Below are 22969 nucleotides of genomic sequence, written 5' to 3' on the forward strand. Positions count from 1 at the left end.
TCATGCGAACCATATGATTGCGTTCGAGCGCCCTCGGTGAAAGAAACCACCTAAAAACGCGGTACGCGCGAGCGGCGCAGCGTGGCGCCAGCGGTCAAACGCTGTACCTACTAGCAAATGTAGTGTTGCGTCCCGGAGGCGTATTCCTATTTCAGCCCCCGTACAGCGCTCGACCGCTGGCGCCACGCTGCGCCGCTCGCGCGTACCGCGTTTCTAGGTGGTTGCTTTCGCCGAGCGCGTTCGAACGCAATCATATGGTTCGCATGTTTGCTCAGCTAGCAAGTGTGGCTGTATGGCTCAGTGGTTACGGCGCTCGCTTCGGGATAATGCGTACGCGGGTTCAATTCCCGCCTTGGCTCAATTTTTTTTTGATTCTATCACGCTTTTCCTTTTGTTTTCCTGTCTGTTTGCCAGCGCGGTCGTTTGAACCCCGGCGCCACGGCGGAAGCCGTGGTGCCGGGCGCCGACGCGAAGCGGCGGTCGTTGGGGTGTTGCGGAGCGCAGCGTAGCAACACCCCAAATAAAAAAATACTGCTCCAGTCAGGTAGACTGCTCCCTCCCTGATAGGGAGATTATATTTGGATCATCAAAACAGTGATGCGTTTATTTAGGAATGCCACCGATCCCCTAACAGCAGGCTAGTCAGCCCCAACCCAGCGTGTTCTCCGTATACGCATCCTCCGTTCCAACGGCGGCGGCTAGAAACATGGTATGCGCGAGCGGCGCAGCGCGGCGCCAGCGGTCGAGCGCTGTACGGGGGCTGAAATAGAAATACGCGTCCCGGAGATAAGAGAGCCACGCTCAGCGGCGACCAGTGCCTCAAAAGTCCCTAAGCGATTATGTCCCTAGGCACCTAGGAGCTCCACGATTGCCATGACAACACGTGTTAAGCGGAAGTCTCCGCTGTTCCTTCTAGCAATTGTAAAGTCGCGTCCCGGTGCTTTTTTTTTCTCCCTGGTCGAGACGCTGGCCTCGTTCGCCGCTGACGGCGACACAAAAATCAGCTCAATTGTTTCTGACACGAGATAACTCTTAGAGTAAAGTGACCTCGAAAGTGTGCATGTTATGAAACGTTGTGCGATATGGTTAATCGTTGGCGTGATTTTGGCTCGCAAGCGGTCAGCTCAGCCGCCGCAGCAATCGTCTCTACGAAGCAGCTCGCCTTGGTAACGTCTTTTCTCATCGCTACCAACGCCGTCGGCAAAACTAATTGTACTGTCAGTTATGAGCGTCATAAATGTGCAGACGTTGATTGTGTTAGCGAATATAGGTTCTTTGTTACGAGCTGCGGACGGATCGCTAGGGCCGTCGGCCCCGGATCAGACGGCCAGAGAGCTATAGCCTATACCGTTTCCCAGCGATCGCCAGCTCGCATGTGGTGGATCGAATCAAAAGTGGTTGGCCACGTCTAATACGGTGGCGACTCCCGCCTGCAGGAAATAGTAGCCGCTGGATGACGAAAACGAGGACGGCGACGACATCGCGAAGCTCGTGCAGGCGTAGCAGACGAACTAGCAACACGAAGCTCGTTCGCCTGAGAGCGCGCTGGCTTGAATACGTCACAGTTTTGTGCCATCACGTGCTCACTGAGTTTACAATCCCTCTTCTCCCATCTCGTTGCTCTCTGAAACCGAAACTTGGACTGGTCGCTGCAAAGAAGACTCCAAATGATTACCTGTGGCGCTCTGAAGCAAATGAGGTTTCGCGCCGTGATTACTAGGTCATTAGCTACTTATTACAGCAGAAAAAACAAGCCCGAAAATTTTTGTGTCAGTACTCCTTTAAGGATGTTGCTATTTATTTGTATCCGTACGTTTTTTTTTTTCTTCTCATTAAGCCGGCCGCCATTGTGACTCTCATATATGTATACCGTGAGCCTTTATTCGAGCGGCAGTTGCCCGCTGTTATGTGAATGTTGAAAGGCATCAGCACACAGCTGTTGTCTCGACGCCTTTATTCGGCTGAGCCACGCGCTGAACGAAGCTGACGCTCACAGTGATGACGATTAGGTGAAGAAGTTGAAGGAGGAATATTGTGCTCGCAATGTATACAGCGGCGTCTTTCTTGCGTGTTGTGGGGTGAATAGAAACAAGACATGGCGGCAATACATTCCGTTACAGTGTACAGTATAAGTGTTATTACAAAACCATCTTTCTCGCCCTACAGAATAGGTCTTCGACCTGCGAGACGCTTTTATTCTCGTCAGTCGTCGGGCGTTTACAGTACTCCACGGTCGCTATAACGTAAATCTATTCCAAACTGTTTCTATTCCACTTCTGCCGCTAATTAACCCTCCTCGATTGACCAAATATGTTTCGGCCCAACCCCGCTTCGCCTGTCTCTCACGCGACGTCACGAAGACCGCGAAAGCTCCCCATCTGTTACGACGTGTACACACTGATTATGTAGGTTCGAACAAAGGAAAAATAATTATTTCCGATTCTACGCCCTCTCCGCAATTAGACCTCCACGATTGGTTAATATTTTTTCGCGCCGCACCCAGTTCGCCTGTCTTTCACGCGACGTCAAGAAAGCGCGAAAAACTCATCACGCCAAAGCGACGTGAACGCACAAAAGATTCATTAATATGCCGAACAAAACAGATTTCTTTTTTTTTTTCGGAATAGCCGGAATCTGCCCCGTTTCAAAACGAATAAAAGACAGCTGCCCGCCGATCACTCTGGCACTGGCTCCTCGAAGCTGCCGGGGAGAATGGAATTTCTATGCGTGTCATAAAACTTTTTGCGCGGAAGTATAATGTTTTCGAGCCCTTTCGGCGCATTTACGACATCACTCTGCCAACTCTTCTTCGCATAAGGATCCGTTTTAGCGGCATTTTTAACCTTCCATTGCACGCCGCCTCGATTTTCGACCCACCACCGCAAGCTAAGCAAAGGGACACCGACCAATCGCAGGCGCCGGCACCGCCCTCTTCATCCAGTTATCTACTTTCACTGTGCTATAGCCCGGACTAGAGTGTACAGGGTCGACCACATCTAAGGTGAACACCTCATTAGTATTCAAGCCGGTAAAACTACAGCGTTTATTCTACTTCACGAGTGAAATGTTCGTTATATGAGGTGTAATCATGGTGTCGATAAACACATAATGATTTTTCGAATTATTTACTGAACATCAGCTTCTATAATGTCTTGAATACTAATGAGGTGTTCACCTTAGATGTGGTCGACCCTGTACATACACTATATACCCGGACCCACCGAACGCCCTCTCTACTTCTGCGCACTCCTCGCCTCTTGTCAGACGATTCGATAAGAACTTGTCAAGGTAGGCAATGCTATTCGCTTTCAAAGCAAACAAAAGTGACCTCCTACAAACGAGGATATCGTTTAAATGGACTGCTCAAACAACGCTGCAGGTCAACGCCCGATGCTCTCGTCGGCGGTTACGTAAATTTGACGCCAGGAGTTTCGAGTAAAATCAGAATGGAATAGTTCTATACTTTATAGGGGCGCCAACGTGCGGCCCACCAGTCATCTGATCTACGCGCTGTCTCGCTAACATTGGTGGTCGCCTTTCAGGACAACACGAAACAAACACTACTACAGGGGGCATTGATACACAAGGAACTGAAAAATTATTCGGAACAACTATACCGGGCGCTTTTTTTTTTCGGACAACACATTTTTTAAATAAAAATGTAATGAGTGCAGTTAGCGTGGCGCTCTTGCAGACGAGTTCCCAGGTGATCGGACATACTTTGTCGCTAATAACATGAGCTTGAAAAGACTAATCAACGAAAATTCATTAATTAACTTTTTATTAGGTCCTTGGGGGTAGTTGTCTGATGGACAAATTTGGAGGCAGTCACATTTTTATGCACACCCATCTTTTAAAACTCTTGAAAATCCGTCGTATAGTTGCTTGGTGGCTATGGTGTTGGGCTGCTAAGCACGAGGTCGCGGGATCGAATCCCGGCCACGACGGCCTCTTTTCGATGGGGGCGAAATGCGAAAACACCCCTGTACTTAGATTTAGGTGCACGTTAAAGAACCCCAGTTAGTCCAAATTTTCCGGAGTCCCCCACTACGGCGTGCCTCATAATCAGATCGTGGTTTTGGCACGTAAAACCCCATAAATAAAAAAAACAAAACTCTTGAAAATTGCACCTAATCTGACATATTCACCATCAAATTCCAAAGCGCAATCGAGGCAATATCGATACGGAGCGCGTCCCGCTGTGCGTCAGACGGCAACGCCCCGTAAACAAGTGTGGGGCGGAGTTTTAATGATAGCATGCTGCGGCAAATCCTGACTCGACACACATCCTCACATGCTTGCCAGGCAAAGCGTGGGGTGCGACTGTTTTCACAATAAATCCGTGCAGGGGCGGGGCCTCGCCTCGATGACGTATCTTCTTCATTTTCTTTTTTTCCCCTCTCTATTTGTCGGAGCGGTCGGTTGTACCCCGATGCCGCGGCGGAAGCCGCGATATATATATATATATATATATATATATATATATATATATACTGCTCCAGTCAGGTAGACTGCTCCCTCCCTCATAGGGAGAATATATTTGGATCATCAAAACAGTGATGCATTATTTAGGAATAGCATCGATCCCTTAACAGCAGCCGCAGTTGTGCCTAGTCACCACCAGCCCAGGGTGTTCTCCGTTGAACGCCGGCGGCGTTGGAACGCCGCCAAACAGAGAGAGAGAGAGAAAAAAAAAGAAAATGGTGATACGTCATCGGAGTCGAGGCCCCGCCCCTGCGCGGATTTGTTGTGAAAACAGTCGCACCCCAAAGCGTGCCGTATCAGCATAGCTGCCGCGACTGGCCGAGACGTTCTGTTTCCAACTTCTCGCACTTGTCACGGGGTGTTTCGGTCTGATATGATATAAAATATGATAGCGGGGCCGCCTTTTCTGCACTCCCGCGGTACTCGGTTTCGATATTGCCTGGATTTAGCGTTGAAATTCGATGATAAATACCTCGAATTAGGTGCGACTTCCTAGATGAAAAAAAAAGAGGATGTATTAAAACGTGACTGCCATCAAATTAGCCATTTAAACAACTGTCCCTAAGCACTAATAGAAAAGTTAAGTAACAACTGCTTGTAAATTAGTCTTCTGAAGCTCACGTTATTAGCTGCAAAGTATATCCGCCTCGCCTATAGAACCACCTTTGCAAAAAAAGCCACGTTCGCTGCGTTTATAGCCTATTTATAAAAAAATTGTATAAAATCCGTGTAGTCAACGTAAAATGCAATGCATCCGCTTTTATGTTTATGTCCGCTTTTATGTTTTTATGTTTATGCACGTCTATATTTTATACCACTGCCTAAAATGCCTGTAATGGTATAGCACGCTTTCCACTGCATTGAACCGTAGTGTTAATTTATGCCACAGCATCGTTAGCCACAATATTCTTCCATGTATGTTCAGTTTCTGTACTGTGATTTTAGGTTAGCGTAGGCTGTAGGGAGGAGCATCGGCCAATGAATTGCTGTAGTCCGACTTGAGCATGCGCTCGTGCAAGATTTCAACTTTCTTTGACATTGCGAAACCAAGGTGCACGACTGATACCAATAAAATCTTAATTTAGTTCAATCTTGGCTCAATCCCCGGTCGCATATCGTGTCGTACAGCTCAGCTAATCGCGGCTGAAAAACAACACATCACGATCGCAATACCACACATTAATCAGTAAACATCCAATACATACTACATAGGTTCCCTGGCCCACGAATTACAACGTTTTTGATATAGGTTACTATCTAAAGGTTACAAGACATTTGGCGTTGCAGTAACCTTTAAAGAATAGATGATTCGGCCCATGTAATTTCTATAGACGCAACGGAAATAAAAAAATAATAAAAAAACGAATACCAGGTTGTTTTAGTACCCAAGTAACCTTTGTGTTATAGGTTACTTGCAATTATAGGCTAACTTAAAGGTTACCGTGCGATAGTGATGAGGGGGACGTCACGGCAAATACTGGAGTTAGCGCGCACAAGCCACTGTAAACGGTCCTTTCTAAAGTCCTGGAAATGCGTAAATCCTGCGTCGTTTCGTGATTAACGACTGTCATTACACAGGTGGTGTTCGTGACAGGTTTGTCTGTTGTCTCATTGCCAAATGCCTATGTCTTCGCATATTTGTCAAATACTTGACAAACGTTGTAACATTGTGGTCGCATATTATAGGACTGTGTCGTCATTCTTCATTCACCTGTATACGTTTCTTTCATTGGGATCGACGCACTTAGTGCCAGTCTATACATGTTACCTGAGCGGCACGACTTATTCGATGAATACGTACTCTTATGAGAAAAAAAAAGGGGGGGGGGGGTTACAGTGTGGCTTGCAGCCTAAAGCACAGCGTGGTTAATTGCGTGAAAGTCGCTGCATACAAGAGAAGATTTCGCTGATGGTGTTACATTTCAGCAAGCTACATCCTGAAATACGCGTCCAGTAGCACTGACTATAGTATCACACGAAAGCTGCTGAACAAGCCTTATATATATAAGGCTCGTTCAGTAAGTTTCCTGTGATTCTAGTATATCGCATATATAGCCTTTCCCTCAGATCATCACTCGGACATCATGGTTGCGTCTTGCAAAAGTCCCATGCAGCCAATATGGAAACGCAGATGACCGGCCATTTAAAAAGAAAGACTTGGCGCTCACCGATTACGTGCAAAGTTCGAGAACATCACGACGTTCCACAAGTAAACAGAGAACGAAGGAGGGACTCACGTAGTGTGCCGAATGTCTTGGCGATAAGTTGCCCTCAGTGAGTCTCGCAGAAGAGGCCGGCAGAGGCACAAAGAAAGCGCGCGTGACGGATGCGTGGCGCCTCTTTCTCGAATGTCTTGCGGTGATCGAAGCTTACATTTCTGCGGAGGAGTGACAGGCGTGAAAGAATGGATGAAATGGACGCCACGCCGTATAGGCAGCGCTGCACGACAGCGAGATCGTGCTCAGTTACTCGGCTGCGTGTGGCTTCGAGGGCCGCATCATATACGTGTACGGGCCAGCACACGTACAAAAGTTTGCGGAATACGGAACGCGTGAAAGAGCTCAAATGCTTCGCGGTCCGAGCACGCAGCCTGTAATCGACAGCTACCTACCGAACTTGACTGTGGAAGTCTGTATATGCGGTACTCCTCTCAACTGCTCATTTGTGTGTTTACAATGTGAAGATTGTTCACGCTGTCATCCCAACGAAATGTCAGGAATTTAAAAGGTAACGGGTGGCTTTACGCGAATGGCCGTCTAGTGTATTTTGAGGGGCGTTGTACAGGCTAGTTATCAGTATTTTTTTTCATTTAATCACAAATGACTATTGAATTAAGTTTAATTAGCTAACTTTAATTACCTTACCTTACCTAATCCATAAGGCGTCAATGCAAAAGTTGTGGAGGATATCGAGCAATAACTGACAACGGCGTTTAAAACAATCCAGGTCTTGCATGATAATTTTTTTTTGTCAAATGAAAAAAAAAGAAAGCTCGCGAAAAAAAAGGAAAAAAAAATCACGCGTCATTCCACTGCTGTGAAGATGGATTACCAGCGAAGCAGTTTAGCACACGACATTGAGGTGACACAGAATTTAGATCAAAGGTATTAGCATATTTTATTTCTCTTGAGCGGCGACAGCGGTCATCCCGAAGAAAAACACACGTACACACACTTGTATTTTGATAAGTGGCATACATGCATGCTTGACACCATGCTTGGTAACGCATTAGTAAACGAATGTTCACTGCAATTTATACGACCAATGAAACTACGAGCTTTGCTTTGTGTTGTCTAATAATTCGCTGTCGCAATCAACGCTTTGCTTTTCGTGCGAAACTGCTACTTTTTTACTGATTTGTTCCTCAGACAAGTCGAGATTGGCACAGTTTGCCCACCTCTATAGTATCAGTAAACAAGCTTGTTGTATTTAAAATTGCACTAGGTAAATATATGCTATATTATATGTTTATATTTTGCTATGTATTTTGTGCCGGACTTGAATGCATATGTTGTAATGTATTTTTATTCACGCATTATAGCGGTATTTTCTGTTATGTGTTATCTATACGTTTCCCAACTCGCTTCTGTAACGCCGTATATTCCCATGAAGGTATTTCAATGAATAAATAATTAAATAAATGTAAAAAAGTGGGCGTCCGTGTAACGGTTGCCGTCATAAATGTCGCTATGCCCGTCAGCACTCTTAATTGTTCTGCTAAAGGAATGGAAGATTTGTTATAATATCTATTCCACGTATGCTACCAAACTGACACCTGGCTTCTACCAGTTAACAAAGAAAGCGCCCTCGAAGATGCTATACTTGATGCAACTTTTCCCGTGAAATGTTCTGTTGGGACGCTGTTGGATCCCTGAATCTCAAGAGCTTTGACTTTACATACTTGGATACTTGTGCAATTAATAAACGTCAAACTTCAAAAACAGAAAAGAAAATGTTTCAAGCGCTACTGACCATATGTACAGTACACGCATACTTATGAGTAGTCCTAAATGGTGGCGTTTAATAGTATAAAAATAGATAGGCAGATGCTGCTTGTAACAAATACCTTATTTCAAAGATTTGTTTACTTTTCTCTGTAGCAGTCTGAAAACTGGAAAAAGGCGGCTTTCAGTCAAGCGTGAAGAGCGTAGGGAGCTCCAGAAAATGGCGTACGGAAGCGTTTAATTTCCGTCGCGCAAAAGCAAGAGATGCCTAACATGCATGCTCTTATGTGTGGGTTTGTACGGTATACGCCTATATTATATCTATAATGTACACACGTGGACATCCGTCTCTTCTCCAGGCAGCCCAAATTGTCATCGCTTTCTTGGAACAAATTCGTTTCTTTCCCTACATTGCACGTGTGCGCAGTTGTTCGATGGAGTTGAGTCTTCTGAGGCCTCTATGTGCGAGCAGATGTCATAGCACGGATCCGTAGCGCCGTACGGAGGTTGGGCGCATGCATTTGTTCTACGTCATGAGTAAGCACTCTCTCCTTTTCACGCTTCGTGTGCGCAGGGCTGCTTGCCAGGGCGGAGACATGCGGCTGTCATGAAGGCGAGGGCGTACTACGCTCTCGTGGGGTTCCTGCTGCTGGGATTTGGTAACGGTAAGAGTAGCACGCGAGGGAGAGAATTGGTATTCGCGAAGCTCTGTTACCGACGAGCATTTCCTTACTGGTCATGCTTCGCAGCGCCCGCGACCCATGATAGCGAAAGTGCCGTGACACTGATCATACGCGGAAGGCATTTACGTAAGAAAAGTTTTATGAATACGAGCCGAAATTCTCATATGCTATGGCTTTCACTCTGCAGAAAGTAACTTGTCTGATATAGTGTATTAAAATTAAATTAAATTCTGGGCTTTTACGTGCCAAAACCACGATATGATTACGAGGCATGCTGTTGTGAGTACCTCCGGATTAATTTCGACCACCTGGGGTTATTTAACGCGGACCCAATGCGCAGTACACGGGCGTTATAGCATTTCGCCCTCATTGAAATGCGGCCGCCGCTGCCGGGATTCGATCCCGCGCCCTCGGGACTTAATTAGTACGCGCAACGCCAAAGCCACTACGCCACCACGACGGGTTTAGTGTGTTAGAGATTTACTGCGGTCTGGTGCGCACAGTCACACCCGCTTACCATATCACCAAATACTTTCAAATTGGCGGACTTCAGCGCGAGCACGTTTTGCGCCGTATATGCTAAAAATAGCACAGAAAAACAGATAGGCGCATATTTTAATTTGCACGAAATTTCCCGTATATATTAGAGCCTTTCTTAATTCAGCATTTTTAGCATTTATAGTGATACATAGAACTCACATAATAAAATCACATTTGAGCAGCGACCAGCTATGCAAGGATAAACATCGCTACCTAATACAGGATGGTTTTTTTTTTTCAGACTATACACTTTTTTTTATAATAAAAAATGCTTTAAGGGCAGCGAACGAGGCGTTTTTGCATAAAAGTTCCTATAGTGAGGTGAACATGCGTTGCTGCTAATAACACGAGTTTCAGAAGACTAATTAACTAGACAATGCTACTTAAATGTTTAATTAGTGCCTTGAGTGCATGTTTATTTGACAAATTTTGAGGCAGTCACATTTTAATGCGTCCCCATTTCATAAAAGTCTTGAAACTCACACCCAATCCAAGAAATATCGAAACCGAGCGCGCCACTATCATGATATCACATGCAAGCGCCCCCCGGTGACGAAAAGCGCGACGAAGTTAAGGAGTAAACGTCGCGGCCAGTCGCGACAGATACTGATGCAGCACGTTTTAACTGGCAAGCAAGTGCGACGACGTTCCGTATCCGTATTTGCCGGCACACGCCATCATTCAAACTTCATCACACACACTCGTCACCAGGCGTTTTAGTCATATACGCAGCATCGGGACGCGCTCGGTTTCGATATTGCCTGCATTGAGCGTTGAAATTTGATGGTGAATATCACAAATTAGGCGCGATTTTTCAGAATGAAAAAAAAAATGGGGTGCGTTAAAATGTGTCTGTCCCCAAATTTAGCATCGAAACAACTGCCCCCAAGGCACTAATCAAAAAGTTATGAAATGTTTGTTAATTCGTTTTCTGACCGCGGCAAATTATGTCCGCCTCGCCGAAACACTATTTTGCAAGAACTTCGCTATGTTCATGACTTCTTTAAAAGAAAGTTTGAGCAGTATAAAAAAAGCACCCAGTACACTGAAAAGTGCAGTGCACAAATCCAAAAGCCTGAAATTAAAAATTTACTCTTTTTTTATGTTTACGCACCCAAACTAGCCTAATTTAAAAGCTTTCCGAAAATTGTTGACACAAAATGCACTAATAAAATGTAAAAAATAACAAGATTATTAACCGGTTAGAAGTAATAAGATTAAGAAACGTTAGCCTTAATGTATTACCCTTTGTTCCATTGTCTGCCGGCCACGGCTTTTTCTCTACATGTATGTGATTACAAAAGTTTTCTTTCATCATTATTGCCTTCACTACAACTATACGTCTAAAGTTGGCCGCGCGGTTTTTCTGAATACTGTACTATTCCGTATTAAATTTCACTCGTCTTACTATATAATCAAAATTGTCAACCTTGGGGTTGCATGGAGTAGAGTTGGAGCACCGGGTTTCTGTACCCAATTGAAGTTGGTTTGAATCCGCGTTCAAGACATTACATTTTTCCGATCTGGTGTGGTGTAGCGAAATACGATTCCCGCGCAATCAACCACTTCTAAATTTCAAGACAAACAATGTTTTATGGTAAAGAGAATTTATTTGCACAAATACAGTTTGACGGCTCCTATTATACGTGTACTTCAAGCTATGCAAGCTTTCAGACATGTAGAAACTTCGTCCGCAAGAAGTGTATCGCTGGTTGCGTGATGTGCATCACAACCTGTAGAATCTAGGCCCATATTCAGATAGCGGTAATTATAGACTATACATGCTCGTTAGAACAAATACCAGTCAGTGACGAGAGCGAACATATTAGAGAAAGTGGCCGTCCATTGACAAAGAGCTCTTACGAACTAAAAGCCTTCGGTCACTATTTCCTACACGTGGCGATTACAATTAATGTTTTGTGTGACTGGATATCGTCAAAAGACGGTGCTTCGGCACCTTTATCCAGCTCATGACCGCTAGAAGGGTTGGTTGTTCACGTCAGTAGTATTCCTACAAAACATGTACAAGAACAGTGATACTCAGAATGTCTAGCTTTGGTTCTAAGCGTTAGAGAACTTCGTAAATTTCCTTCAAAGGGGCGTTTTTACATAGGACACATTTAAACTCCACACAAACAATGCTTCTACAGCCATATGACATTTCCTAGCAAGTACTTTACGATGGTTTTGACACATCTGGCAGTCTGTCAGTGATTTTGGACAAGTAAGCTGTACTTGGGATTGCAAACGCCCTTTGAGGTGGTATATAGTTCGCGTTGTACTTTTAATAAATTGGTTAACGTAAGATCCCTTTATATTACACCATATTGCCGCATTGATATGGAATAATAAAAAAAAGCTTATCAACGAGAGCTGTGAACTTTGTAACTACGGGTAGATTTCAGCAGTCGCATTTTTGCGAAAGGCCTGCTGGTTGGCACTTTCGCTCAAAATTGCTAAATTGTAAAGGAGTACATGTGACAGCAAGTTGACCAATGTGGACCCTGATGTTAGGGTCGGATTCAGTGAGCTTCCGGGACCACTGCAGGGGAACAATTGTCATCAGTATTGTCAATCTGGCAACGCTGCGCTCTGCTATCTAGAAGGTACATTTTCAAGGGAGAGCAGCAATATTTAACCCACGTTGCGAAAACGGATGAGGCTCCGCTAGATGTTGATGATGGCAACAACAGAGAACGAGAAGACAGAACATATACAGGACAGACAGACAATGAACTTTTATTGAGGTCCTGAGGGACTAGCCGGCGGCGACCCGTTGGGGCCCCCGGCTCGCCGCTGGCTGCACCCATGTCGGAATCGGGAGGCCAAGCCTCTCCGCTCTTTCACGGACCCTCTGGACGGCCATGGACTGGAGCTTGAGTTCCGTACTAGAGATGGCCTCGTCCCAGTCCTGTTCGCTGGTGAGGGACGTATCCCGTAACGCAGGACACGGCCGGAGCATATGGGCTAGAGTGCTGAACTCCTCCCCACAATCCGCGCACTGTGGGTCAATTTCTGTGTTAATCCTGCTTAGGAAACCTCGCGAGGGATATGACCTCTTCCGAAGCATCCTAAGGGTGATCGATTGAGCTCTACATAGATTTGGGTGTGGAGGCGGGAAGCGCCTGCGTTCCTCTTTATAGTGGGAGACGATCTCATGGAATGTTAATAAGGGGTCGCATGTTTTTTTTTTCTTAGGCAGTGCAGATTTATTTATAAAAAGGCTATAAGTGCAGTGAACGTGGCGTTTTTCCAAAGGAGTTCCTGGGAGAGGTGGACCTACTTTGCCGCTAATAACGTGAGCTTCAGAAGACTAATTAACAAAAAGTTATTACTTACCTCTTCTATTAGTGCTTAGGGACAGTTTAAAATGGCGAATTTGAAGTAGCACATTTTAATGCACCCTCATTTTTTAAATCTAGGAAGTCGCACCTAATTCGGCATATTTATCATCGAATTGCAACGCTAAATCCAGGCAGTATGGGAACCGAGCGCCGCGGGAGCGCAGAGATGAAGGCCTCGCTATATATCAGACCAGTGTTTCACGGAACGGCGTTCCTGAACTAGTTCCTTTTGGGAGGAACGCCACCGTTCCATTAAGGGGAGTTGGAACCAGGGGAGTGAATCTTCCTATACCTCCCATTGGTTCTGTATAGCAGACGCTCAGTAGTAGTAGTAGTAGTAGTAGTAGTAGTAGTAGTAGTAGTAGTAGTAGTAGTAGTAGTAGAAGTAGTAGTAGTTGTAGTAGTAGTAGTAGTAGTAGTAGTAGTAGTAGTAGTAGTAGTAGTAGTAGTAGTAGTAGTAGTAGAAAACTTTAGTTGGTGTTTTGTAACGAAGTCCCAGAGGGTGGAGCCCTCAGTCCAGGGCCCCATTTGCTGCTGCTATCCGGCTGGCCAGGTCGATCAGGTATCGCTGGTCGTCGAAGGCTATGCTGGAAAGAGCGGCATCCCACTGGGATGGGGAGGCGTTGGGTATTCTAGGTAAGCCGGGTGGTTTGGAGCAGTCCCACGTAGAATGGTAGAGGTTTGGGTGTCGGGGTACTGGCTAGGGTAAAAAGTGTGGCGGAGAGCAAGGCTGGGGAACGTATTAGTTTGGAGCAGGCGCCAAGCGGCTGCATCTGCACGGTTTAGCTTCACGTGTGGTGGAGGGAATGTACTACGGGATAGTCTGTGGTGTTGTATATATAGTATATGCGTGTATGTAAGCGGTATCGTTTCCACCTTGTCTGGGTTGGACTGGCCTTCCACCGGTGCCTGCAGGGCGAGGCCTCGGACTGTCGCATGAACGCGCTAATTGCCAGGGAGAGACGCATGCCCAGGTGTCCAGACTAGTGGAGTATTTTGCTTCTTGTGTAGCATTTTATGAGCGATCGGTGAAATTCGTCCTTGTGCGTAGTTTCGACATGCTTGCTGGGAATCTGTAAAAATATATATGATCTTATCTGGGGGTTGAGCGCTGATGGCGAGGGCTATGGCACATTCTTCAGCTTCCGTGCATTTGTCAGTGCGTATTGTGGCTGATAATACTGCTTCGCCCCTCCAGTCGGCCACCGCTACCACTTTGGCTGTATTGTCGGGGTAGCATGCGGCGTCTGTATAGAAGGTGTCGAGGTCGTTGCCGTATGCTCGGTGCAGTGCCATTGCACGTGCAGCGCGCCTGCCTTTATGGTGTCCGGGGTGCATATTCCGAGGTATGGGGGCCACTGTAATGTTTTCTTTGATGTTTGGTGCGATTGACAGGGGCTCTCGTGGGGCAAACTCTGATGTTGGGTAACGTAATTGTCTGAGTACGTGCCTTCCTGTCGATGTACGTTTCAGTCGTTCGATCTGACCGACTTTCTGGGCGTCGATTAATTCGGCCATGGTGTTATGCAAACCAAGCTGTAATAGTCTGGCTGTTGAGGTGTAGATAGGAAGGCCTGTCGCCGTTTTCACCGCTGTTCGTATGAGGATGTCTAGCTGGTTTGTTTGTTTTTGGGTGAGTCGGTGGTAAGGTGCGTGATAGGTAATGCGGCTTACGATTAAAGCGTGTGTGATGCACATGACGTCGGATTCCTTTAGGCCGTGGCGGCGGTTCGTGACCCGCCGGATCATGTGCACTACCTGATTGATCTGTTTCTTCAGTAGCGTCAGGGTATATGTCGCTTTCGCATTGGCTTGAACGTGGAGTCCTAGTAAGCGCAATTTGTTCAACTTATTTACAGGTTCACCCTCGATAGTCACCGTGATGTCAGGCGGTAGGTGATGTTTCCTTTGGAGTTTTTTTTACTATAAGCAGTTCCGACTTTTGAGCTGCGCACGTAAGTCCCCCGGCCCGTGCATATTTCTGGGTGACATCCGCTGCTGCTTGTAGTGCGTCCTGTATTTCACCATCTGAGCCACTGGTGGCCCAGATGGTGATATCATCAACATAAAGCGCATGCCTGATTCCCGGTATGGCATCTAGTAGTGCAAATAGTCTGCTCATAGCTATGTTAAATAGCATGGGGGAAAGCACTGACCCTTGTGGCGTGCCTTTTCCCGCAAGAGGGATGTAATCCGAACGTATATTTCCATAGTCGCAGTGCGATCTTTAAGAAACGCCCGGACGTAATTGTATAGTCGTCGGCCACACTTTGTTGCCGCTAGATTGGTGAGTATGAGGTCGTGAGCTACGTTATCAAACGCGCCTTTCAGGTCTAAGGCAAGGATGGCTTTGCTTTGTTGGGTGCTGATATGGTCAATTATCTCTTCCTTAATTTGCAGTAGTACATCTTGAGTGGATAGCCCCGGTCGAAAACCGAACATTGTGTGCGGCAATAAGGCTTGCTCTTCTAGGTAAGACTTAAGCCTTGCCAGGACGACGTTTTCAAATAACTTTCCAATGCATGATGTGAGCGAGATGGGTCTCAGTTGGTTTAGAGAGGGCTGCTTGCTTGGTTTTGGCATTATTGTAATATCGGCGTGCCGCCATTCTTGCGGCAGCGTGCCCTCTAGCCAGTGGTACTGAAAATAATCTGTAAGTTCTTTTATCGATCTGTCGTCGAGGTTTTTTAAAAGCCGGTACTGTATTCCGTCTGCTCCCGGGGCGGTGTTGCGTACTATTCGATGCAGTGCCGCTCTAACTTCATGTTGTGTGATGTCTTTGTCTAGTTCCGAAGGCTCCGCATGCGGATAATCTCTGTACGTTGGTTTGGGGCCTGTACATATATGTAAGCGTCTTTTAGCTGTTGTATTATGGCCGCATCATTCCCAGGTGTCTGTCTCAAGATTTTTTGAAGGGTTTTGCTGCTCGTTGCTTTGGTTTGATTGGGGTCGATGAGATTTCTAAACAGTACCCACGTTTTGGCGGTGCCCAAGGTACCCTGCATTTGATTGCATAGGTTCTTCCAATTGTTTCGCGTTAGTTCGGTTGCGTAACTTTCCGCCTGGGCTGTTAAGACCGATATCCGCTGCCTGAGCTTGCGATTGTGTTTTTGCTTTTTCCACCTTTTTTGCAGGCAATGGCGAGCCTCCCAAAGGTGTAATAGGTGCCTGTCGACATCGGGATGTTCTGGTGACGTGTCGATGATTTTCGTTGTAGCATGGAAGTCTGTCTGAATTTGTCGGATCCATTCCTGCAGAGTTTCTGGTTTCAAGCTGCCTTCGTAGGTTTCGTTGGTGCTTTCTTGCTTGCGCCGCTGTCGGAACTTGTCCCAATCCGTCATTCGTATTTCACGCTCTTTGATTTTTGTTCGCGGTGTTATTAGATGCGTTTCTATTATATTGTGGTCACTACCGAGGGTCTCATCGAGGTTGTGCCATCCCTGGTACCTGATGTCTTTGATCAGCGTAAGGTCGGGGCAGGTGCCTCGACTGACACTGTTGCCTATTATCGTTGGGTGTGCTGAGTCTGTAAGTATGGTCAAGCCTAGTTGTGCTATCGTCAGTGCTAGCCGTCGACCCGTTGTATTAGTGGTCTTGTAAACCCACGTTGGGTGTGCTGCGCTAAAGTCCCCTACGATAAGTAACCGTTGCTTTGCTTCCTTTAGTGCGTGTTTGAAGAGCCCGTCGAAACAGTCTGCCCGCTTTTTAGGGGCACTATAGATGTTGAGGACAAAGAAGCTAGGCTCTTTCCTGTCTACGGGAATGATTTCGATGAGTACGTGCAGTATGCGTTCGGAGCTGAGGGTGTGGTCGATTGCGGTTAATCTCTTTGACACTAATGTTGCTGTTTTAATCGGACCATTGTGGTGTTCTTTGTACGCAAAAGTATTGTATCCAGTCAGTTTAGGTTCAATGTATGTTTCTTGTAGTGCCAATATGTCTGGTGTGTGTGTCTGTGCGTGTGTGAACTGCGTTAGATTTTCTCGTTTCAGGCAGAAACTGCGGCAGTTCCATTGCCAAATTTTGATGGGTTGTGTTTGCGCTACATTTTGCTGTCTAGCCATGTTTTATTGTGAGGGGGCGAAATGCGAAAACACCCGTGTACTTAGATTTAGGTGCACGTTAAAGAACCCCAGGTGGTCAAAATTTCCGGAGTCCCCCACTACGGCGTGCCTCATAATCAGAACTGGTTTTGGCACGTAAAACCCCATAATTTAATTTTAATGTTTTATTGTAAACTGGCCTGAGATGAAGGGCGTGCGTATGGATTTGCCCGGATATCGTCTCTTGCCTCGAGCGGACTAACACGAGTGCGGTTAGGGGTGGCGTTGTGGACGACCGTTTGAGTAACTTCGTCGCGAATTTGTTGTCTAAACTCTTGGGTTAGCTCAATGAACATCTGTTGCAGGGTGGTTTTGATTTATTCCTTTATTTCCTGCCTATCTTGCGTGAAACTCGCCTTGAGTTCCTGTCTGTGCCGTTGCATTTAGTTGCTCAGGCGCTCTCTATCTTGTTGACACTCGTGTTTTAACTGGTGTAATTCCTGTGGAAGAGTGATTGCCATTTCGTTTACTAATGTTCGTATCTCTTGCCTAAGTGTTCGGGCTATGTCATTAATCATTTCCTGCAGCTGGGAGTTGGTAGTGAAGTAATTTGTGAGAGGCACCCGCCCTGTATGAGTACTGCGTGTGGATGTTGTAAGGGGTGGAAAATTGGTGGCAGTGGGAGAAGGTAAGGGGGAAGAGTTTGAAAGCCGCTCAGCCCAGCTCACCTTTGGCGGATTCGTACCAGGGCCCTTCGTGACCGCTTTCCTCTCGCTCTTCTCCTCAGTAAAGTAAAGTACGCTCAGTAAAGCCCCTTGATTATCGAGGGGCTTTAACGCGCAGTCGACGCTAACGTCAAGGCGCACTTCAGTTAGGCCCTAGCGGACGGATGACGGTACTACGGTGGCGAAAAGAAAAGCGGCGCGATTTTTTTTTACTCTTGTTTCACTATAGCACTTTCTTCCTTTTTTTACGATAACGCTGCTCCGCTCGCTTCTCCTTTCCCTCATGACTTTCCTATCCCTCCTCGCTTGTCTCGCCTCCCCTTCCCTCATTTTTCGCGCAGTGCTTTTTTGATTTCTGTAGCTGTCCGCGGCACGATATTTTTTTTTCTTTGTCGTGGGCGTTATCAGACGTACCACCGGACCGAAGCGCGCTCCTTTCCTGTCTGCATAGAGTTAATAAACTGACTCTAGAGGCAAAGCTGCCCGAAAAAGAGAGGACCGCTAGGGCACCGCCATCTTGTCGGCGCGATCTTGTAACTTGTCAATGTGGCCAGCGCAATTATTTTTGAGAGATGAAAACAAGTATAGGTCGCCTTATGCTGTGTCATAAAAAACGAATACCTGGTGGCTTTATGAAGGGGATGTGTGAATATTACCTTACAGGAAGCACTTGCTAACGTAATTTATGCAATTCACGATGTACTCATTCAGTCAATAACGCATAACGCAAGTTTCAGTTTTGGATATTTTTTGTGTTTTAGGATGCGTGGTAGTTTCGTTTGGTATAGTTTAGCTCTGACATGTGATAGCGCGACGACATCGGTTGACGGGATGGCACCTTCGTGCCTTGTGTGCAAGACTAAAGCTCCAAAGGGCTCTGGCATTTCCCTTCACACGTAAGTAAACGTGCCTGACTTGTTCAGAACATCACGCGAGTAGACAGCTTTCGTGATTCATCACAATCGTTCGAGAAGCATCACAGTACAGCATTTTTTAACGTATTGCTCGTCAAGTGACACTTGCGACAGCAAACAGGGAAGCCTTAACAGCTATATGGTATTTTCGCTAGTGCGTGACTGTTGAAAACCACATACCGCCGGAAATTTTAACAGGGTTATCCTTGGGTTGCGTAGCCAACTGCACGGCTGCACGGCCAACACCTCCCACGCGCACACGGCTGCACACACGCTACAAGCTATAAATTGCCAGATTAAAACTGATTACTATCGCCAAGTCTAGCAAGCGTTACAGGAGCTGGCAACATCAGCGTATCATAATGGCGGCGCTCTTGCGGTGACCGATTTCAATGCATGGGCCCTATGGGCAGCTTGTCCTCTAGAGTCAGTATATAAACTCTATGGCTGTCTGGCCTAAAGTCTCTATATAGAAAAAGTACCGCCATCTACTCTTTCCTCCGTCGTCTCCTCTCCTAAAGCGCTTGCTTTTTACAGCTCCTACCTTTGTATGCGGTGTGCATCCGCCGCTCAGTTTCCGTTGAAGCGATAGACCGCACGAACCTTCGATCGCTGCGGCGGCTGCGCTTGCTGCCAGCATTTTGACAGTCGTTGTCTGCGGTCATTGAGCGTGATCTGTTCATGTTTGCTTGTGCGCACTGACACCACGCTTGTTAATTCAGTTAGTCAGCGAATGTGTCCAAGTTTATGCAGCCAATAAAACTACTATCCCTACTCCGAATAGCTCTCTACTAATTTGCTATCGCAATTGATGCTTCGCCTTTCGGGTGAAACTGCGACATTTTTATTTATTTTTTGCTTGCGAAAGCAAGTCGACGATGGCGGCCCTAGAAAGTCCACGTTGAAACTTTCAGGCCGGGCGCACGCCGCCGCCGCCGCCGCCGGTGATTGCGGCTGTGCAGAGGTACTTTCAACATGGCTCTGAGGCGGAAAAAAAAAAACGAAATATAAAGAAGTCAAAGCGCGCGCTATCATCGTACAATCGGAGATACAGGAGAGAGAGAAGCGGCGTTGATCAAAGGATGGCGGTACTTTTCTTATATAGGGACTTTAGTCTGGCCGTGCCAGGCGTTACACCGTGCATTCGTGCTTGTGCGCAGTGGGTTCTTTTTGCGTTTTCATGCACGCAATCCCGTTCATTATTACGATCAAGCAAGCATGTGCCCAAATTATATATAAAAAATAATTCCACTTACAAAACAACAGCTCTTTGGACTCACTTTATTGTGTTCGTTTGCGAAAACCAGAATTGGAGCACACACTACAACACACTATACATAGAATGCAACAAAACGCAGATGGTGTTTCATGTACGCGCATGTAAAAAGCATTTATTGTAATTGCTCTAATGGCCAATGCGCACAATAGCTTCTTCCGGCCTGCTTCTCGCTCGGTCCATGAAATCTACCTCCGTGAAGTGCGCCGAGCATATCCTGTGGTTGTTGACCTTGGGCGGTATTTTGTAGCGATGCCTTTCCGGTAATAATGCCTTTTCGCGCTTATCGCGCTTTGTCAGTGGTCAGAGCGGCGGTCCGCTCGCGTTATCAACGGGATCAGCCGGCCGTGAGCGGTGGGTGATAAGACTAGTGCAGAATGAGTCATAAGGCATTGCTACAAAATTGCGGCCCTTATCTCTGGGTAAACCCATTAGTCCGTCCTTCCAGCGTAGTTTAGGAACGCTTCCATCCTGAAGAACAGTGAAGATCATAAATTATAACATCGCAGTTGGAACATACAAAACTGAGCTTGTTTCGCGTCGCGGCAGAGTACTAGCTGTGATATGTCAACCTTAATTCTCAGAAACGCATTTTTAAACGATGGTGACCAATTAGCTAGAAATAAGTACAGAGCGCACACTTGCACACGTGTTCCTTGCGATACGCACAGGTGGTTCAACCATTTTTTTTAAAACCGCACGGAGAGTAGAGGGGGTGGCGTTGCCATTCTAGCAACACTTGAGTTTTTTGAAGTCATTGAAGAATATAGCCTTATCACAAAAAACTACGAAGCCTTATGTATCAAGAAGGGTACAAATGTATTCGCCGTTCTGTATCGCCCTCCTAGCGGTTCTTTGGCTGATTTCCTAACATTTATTGATCGTCTTTTGTCCCATGCAAATGCTATGAATTATATGCTTGCTGTCGGTGGGGATTTTAATGTAGATGTCTTGAAGAACACAGTTACAAGTAATGAATTTTTATCAGTGCTTGAGTGCAACTCATTTAAAGATGTCATTACTATGCCAACACGTGTTACTGAATCAACAATGTCATTGCTGGACATGTTTGTTACCAATTTTATCACAGAAGAAACAATTTCAGGGGTGCTAAGTTGCGACTTAAGCGATCACTTGCCTATATTTATTTTCCTAAAAATGCACGCTAACCCGGCGTACATGAAACCAGAGGAATCCACGTACCGCTCAGTGACAAAAAAAATTAAATTATGGGGTTTTACGTGCCAAAACCAGTTCTGATTATGAGGCACGCCGTAGTGGGGGACTCCGGAAATTTGGACCACCTGGGGTTCTTTAACGTGCACCTAAATCTAAGTACACGGGTGTTTTCGCATTTCGCCCCCATCGAAATGCGGCCGCCGTGGCCGGGATTCGATCCCGCGACCTCGTGCTCAGCAGCCCAACACCATAGCCACTGAGCAACCACGGCGGGTACCGCTCAGTGACGCCTGCAACATTGGAGCACTTTAGGCACCGTATCAAGCAATTGGATTGGAATGATATTTTGGCTGATTGAGATGCAAACAACTCGTATAATAACTTTATAAGAACCTTTAAAGAACTTTACTTTGAATCGTTTCCTCTTAAGACATATCACAGACCAAGGAAATCGCGGAAACCATGGATAACAAACTACCTAAAGCGACAGATAAACCATAAATATAAACTTTACCAGCAGTTCGTTAAAACACGTAATGCGGACTTATGTACTGAATACAAGAGTGTTAGAAATAAGTTGAATAAAGAAAAAGAAAGGGCGAAAAGAGACTACTATTACCACATATTTGATCCACAACGTCCAGAGCGACGTAATACCATGTGAAAAAAACTGAACGAAATACTGAATAAAGGAGCCACTCCCACTAAAATCGATAATCTGGAAATAGACGGAAAAACGTTGAATGGAATTGAGCTCGCAGAACAATTTAATGATTTCTTCGTGAAAATAGGAAATACCAGCCACAGCGCAGAAACAACAACCGGCATAAATACGATACCAAACACGCTTTTTCTTAAACCAACTTCCAGTTCTGAAGTAATTACACTATTCAGTAGAATAAAAAATAGTCGCAGCTGTGATCCTGACGGCATAGAAATGCGACCAATAAAGTATGTATTAGACGTCATAGCAGAAGTACTAACACATATCTATAACTTGGTGTTATCAACAGGTACTTTTCCTACACTCATGCAACTAGCAAAAGTTACCGCAATATTCAAAACAAGAGATAAAAACAATTTAAGCAATTGTCGGCCAATATCTGTACTCCCCATTTTTTGGAAATGTCTTGAAAAAATAATAAACGATAGAATTGATATCTTCTCGAGAAAGTACAATCTTATTACCGAGTGTCAGTATGGTTTCAGAAAGAAACGTTCAACTGAAAGTGCTCTATTAGCACAGAAAGAAATCATATTATACAATATCGAAAAGAGGCTTTTAACACTTGCATTATATTTAGACTTCAGTAAGGCCTTTGATCGCGTAAGTCATAAGTTGTTATTAGATAAATTAAAATGCTATGGATTTAGAGGAATCTCACTAAAACTTATCCAGTCGTATTTGAGTGCGCGGTCTCAGTATGTTGAAATAAATGGCTTTAAATCGCGCACACAACCAATTGAAACCGGGGTGCCACAAGGCAGCATTCTAGGGCCTGTATTATTTTTATTTTACATCAACGACATAATCAACATTGATGAAGATTGTAAATTTATAATTTATGCTGATGATTGCACACTATTTTTTACTGGGAAAAAGTTAGGTACTCTCGAGGCGCTAGCAGCAAACACCTGTTATAAGCTTCGCGATTGGTGTACTAAAAACAATTTAACGCTAAATGAAACAAAAACAAAATGTGTCCTTTTTCGAGCCCTTGGCACATCCCTACAGCTACCTAACCAGATTACCCTAGGCCCATACAAAACTACTGTTACCAAATCAATTAAGACGCTTGGAGTAATTTTTAATGAACATGTATCCTGGAATGAGCA

General features: G+C 45.6%; 1 protein-coding gene across 1 annotated transcript in view; it reads left to right on the forward strand.

Moving 5' to 3' along the window:
* The first annotated feature begins 9007 nt into the window (after positions 1-9007).
* LOC119437383 (uncharacterized) overlaps positions 9008-22969 on the forward strand; it is a 47265-nt gene continuing 33303 nt past the window's right edge. The window contains exon 1 of the mRNA XM_037704414.2: positions 9008-9094. Coding sequence (XP_037560342.1) covers positions 9037-9094 — 58 coding nt within the window. The 5' untranslated portion in view covers positions 9008-9036. The remainder of the gene's footprint in view (positions 9095-22969) is intronic.

Source organism: Dermacentor silvarum, chromosome 1 (assembly GCF_013339745.2).
Source record: "Dermacentor silvarum isolate Dsil-2018 chromosome 1, BIME_Dsil_1.4, whole genome shotgun sequence".
Taxonomy (NCBI): domain Eukaryota; kingdom Metazoa; phylum Arthropoda; class Arachnida; order Ixodida; family Ixodidae; genus Dermacentor; species Dermacentor silvarum.